The following is a 4,839-nucleotide window of genomic DNA, read 5'->3' as shown; positions in this document are numbered from 1 at the left end:
TCATCAGTTGGTCATCAGCTTCAAAGAGTACTCTTAAAATGAGCTTTTTCTATCGTTCATAGTATACATACCCTTTAGTATCTACATATTATCCATACATCCCTTATGTATTATCCTAATTATTTATTTACTAGCTTCCGCCCGCGTTACTTTCGCATTTATAATATTAGTAGGGAGCACAAACACAGCTATCATAAGGGTCTCCCCACAAAAAAACCTTTAGTCTACGCGCAATAAGTAGCGTCTCAGATGTGTGCGCTGCATGGCTCGAACGCGCTTTGCATGTACCTATGTACATAGCTTGATTTTTTTGCACGTATTAATTTTGTGTAACAACGTCCGCGCCAGTCCGCGCTGCACGCCCCGCTGTTCCAAATTTGAGACCTCATTCAATAATTATGTGCCTACCCGAATGGAGTATATAATAGCATCAACACCCGCCCAAGATCATTGGAGCGCGAGCGCCTACGCCGCGCCTCCGTTTGCGATCGGTACTCGCCTTTCCTATCATAGACAAATAGTTGAGCAAAATCAGAGCCAAATAGTAGGTTTCATCCATAGATATAATATTACTAAACAAGATTGCGCACGCTCAAAATATATATTTACGAAAATGAACTCTATTCTAACGCAATAAGGTACTAAATTGGTTGCATAATACACAGAGGCAAATCCGAGACGAGAGGGATAGTTCGAACGGAGGCTGTTTGTCTCTTTCTAACACCTTGCCAGCATAAAAAAAATGTTGTGATCAAAAGTTTTGTCTTCCCAAAAACAATTGAATCACTTATATTTTTATCTTATTTTAACAATTGTAAGTCAACAAATTAATAACAATCGCATTAATTTATTCGTATTTATTATTAAAACATAAACAACATAAATTTTTATTTTGCTTTTTTTTATTTTCTAGCGGTAACCCTGAACATTCTTGGCGCGTAATCAGCATTTAAAATTTTGTTTATATTTTTTTGTATTAAATCAATTTAAACTATTGAAATGGTGAAAAAGTGTTGCGTTTCTACTTGCAAAAGTGAATCCTATGGTGGTTGCAATATATCGTTCCACAGGTTAGCTAATAATAACATTTTCGTAAACCAAACAACTAGGGTGCCCATGAATTCTTGTAACGAGTCAAAATATGGGTGATGGATTTTAAAACTGTTGTATTATTGTTATAGCTTCCCAAAAAATGAAGAAAGGCGACATAAATGGCTCAGCAGTCTATATATGAAGTAGAAATACAAAAAAAAAAACAGTCTTCACTTCGAATCTTCCTGCTTTTATACTGCTAATTTCCGCTAATTATTAAAAGCCTTTATTGGTATCTTAAGGTCACAAACTGCGTAAGTTAAAACTTCAATACTAATCTGTGTTTAATAATCTTAGCAAATTCGGATTTGTCTCACATAGCTTAATCTCATAGTCACCCTATTAGAAAGGGACAGACAGCCTCCGTACTAACTGTTTCACTCGGCTCGTTTTTTGGGTTTATATGCGCAGTCCTGTTTACTAATATTATGTCTATGGTTTCATCAGTCTTAAGTTTCATTTTTCATCTGTACTTTTTTCACTTTGATAGTTTTTATTAATCTGTGATTCGATTTTTTCTAGAGATTTTCTGTGAGTGAACATGACGTAAACACAATATATAAAAATATGAAATGTCCACAAAAGCAAAAGAGGCTTACGATCAAGTTTAATGAAGATATATACATGAATGCACATATTTAACAGTGTTATTTTAGTGTTTACTCTCTGGCTAGCAAACGGAATATTACAATATTTTGATTTTAAGGCACATGAACCAAATGGTAAGGTACCTACCTATAAACAAAGAATTCTAGAACGTTAATGCTCATCAGTGACCTATGCGCTTGAAGTCTATCTATGTGGTGTTTGAAGTAAGTCTTATTCAATAATACCTGCCCATTATGCTAGAAATATATTTCGAAAATATGTATAGTAAAAAAAATAACCACTTTGACAAATCGCTTTATTTGTCAATGTGTATGTGTTTTCATTTTTGTAGAATTGACATAGTTTCCCAATCTTGTAATAGTATAACAATTTATTTTATTGTTAAGAAAACTAAATGTTCTAATCGTAAGCCTTTCTTCGTCCCACTGGACTGCATGGCGCAGGCCTCTTCTCATGTATAAAAGCATTGAGCGTTAATCACTACGCTCGTTCAAAGCATATTAACGATTTCAGGCTTAAAGGTTTCCTTTGTGGTATTTGCTTGAACTGACATTACATACATTTCTGCTTTCCTATGTATTATTAATAGGTAAATAGCAGTCATCATTAAATTAAGCTGCACCTAAAGTAGATCTGGGATTAGTAGTTGTAAAAATACTAAGGTGATAATAATGAAAAGGAATACTCATACTCACTTTAGTACTGGTTCCTACTTGTCCTTCAACAGTTTTAAATAAAGGAATTAAAATTCAATTGTCCTATAATTAACAAGGAGTTCTGTTTGGCAAAAGTAACTTTTTCCAGTTTGGTAAACTACTCTATCTCTGGGTGAAATTCTCTATATTTTATCTGGAACTGCTTTCTGCACTTGGGAGAAGTTCCCCCGGATATAAGTGAACCTGTGAGAAACTAATTTTACTACTTTTGTTTTGTTTCAGTATCAGGAACCATGGAAAAAGAAGATATAATACTTGGAGTGGAAATGGGACGGTTAGAAATAGAACCACTTAAATTACATAAAAACAGAAGTAATGAAAATCCATTTATAAATGTCTCAAATAAAAAAACATTTCTTAAGACAACTCCACTTACAAAGGAAACAAGATGCTCATGTTCCACTCAAATGAAACAAAAACCAGCAATCTACAAAAAGAAACATAGAAAAATTATAAAAGAACCGATATTGAATATATTAAAAAAAATTGGTAATGTCAAATTAGAAACAGAGGACTGCCAAGAATCAATAAGTAAAAACATGTCAGATATTGAGAGATGTGACTCATTAAGTTTATGCACACTTGTTGACAATTGTAACCAGCTAACAATATCCTCCAATGCCAATCTTCAGAATTTTGTAACATCTTGTGAAAGTAATCAGACTAGATGGTGGAAAAATGATGCGTCAACTTCGCAGGAGCAAAGAGGATCAAAACAACAGAGTAGATCTGGCAGCTGTTCTCAGCAAGCTCTTAATCCTCCCTGTGATGTCACCATTGATGAATTAGCAAGTTATTTTGAAACTCTAGTACATATACCAAAAAAAATGTCATCTATGGCTGAAATGATGTACATATGATAAAAATGATAAGTATACATAACACTGACCAAGAATAAAAAAATCGTAGTAGTACAAAATGCAAACAAATATATTATGTTCCATTTCATTGGATGGGGAAAATGTACTATTAATTTGAAAAGATCCTTTGCGTTGCTTTATATATTATGTATTATCAGTTTTGTCAAGTCCATGTTAAATATAAGATCAACCTGATTACAATGTAGGTATGCAAGTTTACATTCAAGTCACTGTTATGATGAATGTTTATGAACTAGTTATTTTTACTTAAGGTAAATGCTTTAACTGCTCCTGTTCTTACAATTTGAATGTAATCTGATAAACTTTTTGCAAAATATAACATATCAGATTACATTTGAATTGGAACAGCTTTCAGAGTTACGAGGACATTAAAAATGGTTTGAGGTATATTGTTACCATGATTGATTAGATCACGGCTCATAATGAATGTTAACTTAGGTAAAAAAAAAACATTTTATACTTGAATTTCCTGCTGATAGTTGATGCATTCACCTTAAGAGCCATTTCATTTGTGGAGTTCAAAATCTTTGAAATTCTCACAACAATGTGAAATGGCTATCAAATCCTATCTATTATGATTTGTATGGTATTTTTTGGTGACATTCTATCTTCAATCAACAATCGCAAGTAGATGATGTACTATCTAATGCAGACTTTGAAATGGTTGAGTAAGAGCTCACATTTACACAATTCCAATCCAGATTTCGTAATTTCAATATTATGCTGTGTCAGCTGTTCCAAAATACAATAAAAAGTGCGTAATTATCGCATATGTTGCATCTAGTTTAAAACTTATGTGTTTGCATAACATGCTGACAGCTACATTTAGGTGAATTTGTGAGGCGTTAGGCCATTAGGGTAGCTAGTCTTTTTGTAGCGTTTTTGTCATATCTTCTAAAGTTCTAACGCGTGTTAGGTACTGGCATTTGCAACGTGCTACTGTATTGCTACAAACGCGCGACCGCGTCGTACGACATCAGAGAGTGAACAGAGGGGGAGGGAGTTTTTTGAATGTTGTAATGATGATGATGTCATCGCGACTGAATTTGCTCCCGTGAGCGAGGGCACACAGCTAGCGACCGCTTCGCGTCTGTATGGATGCTACACGCGACAGCATCGGTACAAAAAGTAGCCGTGGGCCTTATTGACTCGACCGTTTTATGTCCTGACCAGTTATCTACTTGGCATTGTTGAATGAAGCATTTAATTTTACTTGTAACTTGTAAGTAAAGTAAAAAATGAATAAAATAATTTAAGGATTGGTATAATAAAAAAAGAAGTAAGGAATTGGTATTTTTATATCCATTAATACCCTTTAGTTCAGTGGTCGTAACCCGCCCCTGACCAAGGGCGGATCCAGCTTCGGCGCCAGGGGGGGGGTCACACAGTCGTGGTCAAGTCACAAAAAATATTATATTAAAAGAAGTATACGCTACATATACTTCTTTTAATATTAAAAGTAGTAGTAGGGGAGGCCTAGAAGGGATTTTGGGATTTACTCAAGCGCGGCAGATTAGTATATAGGGAGGTACCTATTACCC

At 34.4% G+C, this 4,839-nt stretch overlaps 1 protein-coding gene across 2 annotated transcripts; it reads left to right on the top strand.

Annotated features, from left to right (window-relative positions):
• Positions 1-1,592: 1,592 nt before the first annotated feature.
• Positions 1,593-4,585, top strand: LOC124635219 (oxidative stress-responsive serine-rich protein 1). Of its 2 annotated transcripts, none has more exons than XR_006984978.1 (2): positions 1,593-1,904; positions 2,640-4,585. XR_006984978.1 is itself a non-coding variant. In XM_047171048.1 (2 exons), exons 1-2 carry the CDS (start codon positions 1,721-1,723, stop codon positions 3,275-3,277), a joined length of 732 nt encoding a protein of 243 aa, XP_047027004.1. In that variant the 5' UTR covers positions 1,595-1,720; the 3' UTR covers positions 3,278-4,585. The 2 variants fall into 2 exon arrangements, 1 of the variants encoding a protein (XP_047027004.1); XM_047171048.1 differs by having other exon boundaries at positions 1,595-1,814.
• The last annotated feature ends 254 nt before the right edge of the window (positions 4,586-4,839 follow it).

This window comes from Helicoverpa zea, chromosome 12 (genome assembly GCF_022581195.2).
Source record: "Helicoverpa zea isolate HzStark_Cry1AcR chromosome 12, ilHelZeax1.1, whole genome shotgun sequence".
Lineage (NCBI taxonomy): Eukaryota > Metazoa > Arthropoda > Insecta > Lepidoptera > Noctuidae > Helicoverpa > Helicoverpa zea.
The sequence above is the reverse complement of the archived record's forward strand: the minus strand, read 5'-3'. Positions and strand labels throughout refer to the sequence as shown.

Coding starts and splice junctions, on each gene's coding strand:
- LOC124635219 (XM_047171048.1), top strand. CDS start 1,721: ATGCACATATTTAACAGTGTTATTTTAGTGTTTACTCTCTGGCTAGCA. Junction 1,815..2,639: donor TAAGGCACATGAACCAAATG/GTAAGGTACCTA, acceptor GTTTTGTTTCAG/TATCAGGAACCATGGAAAAA.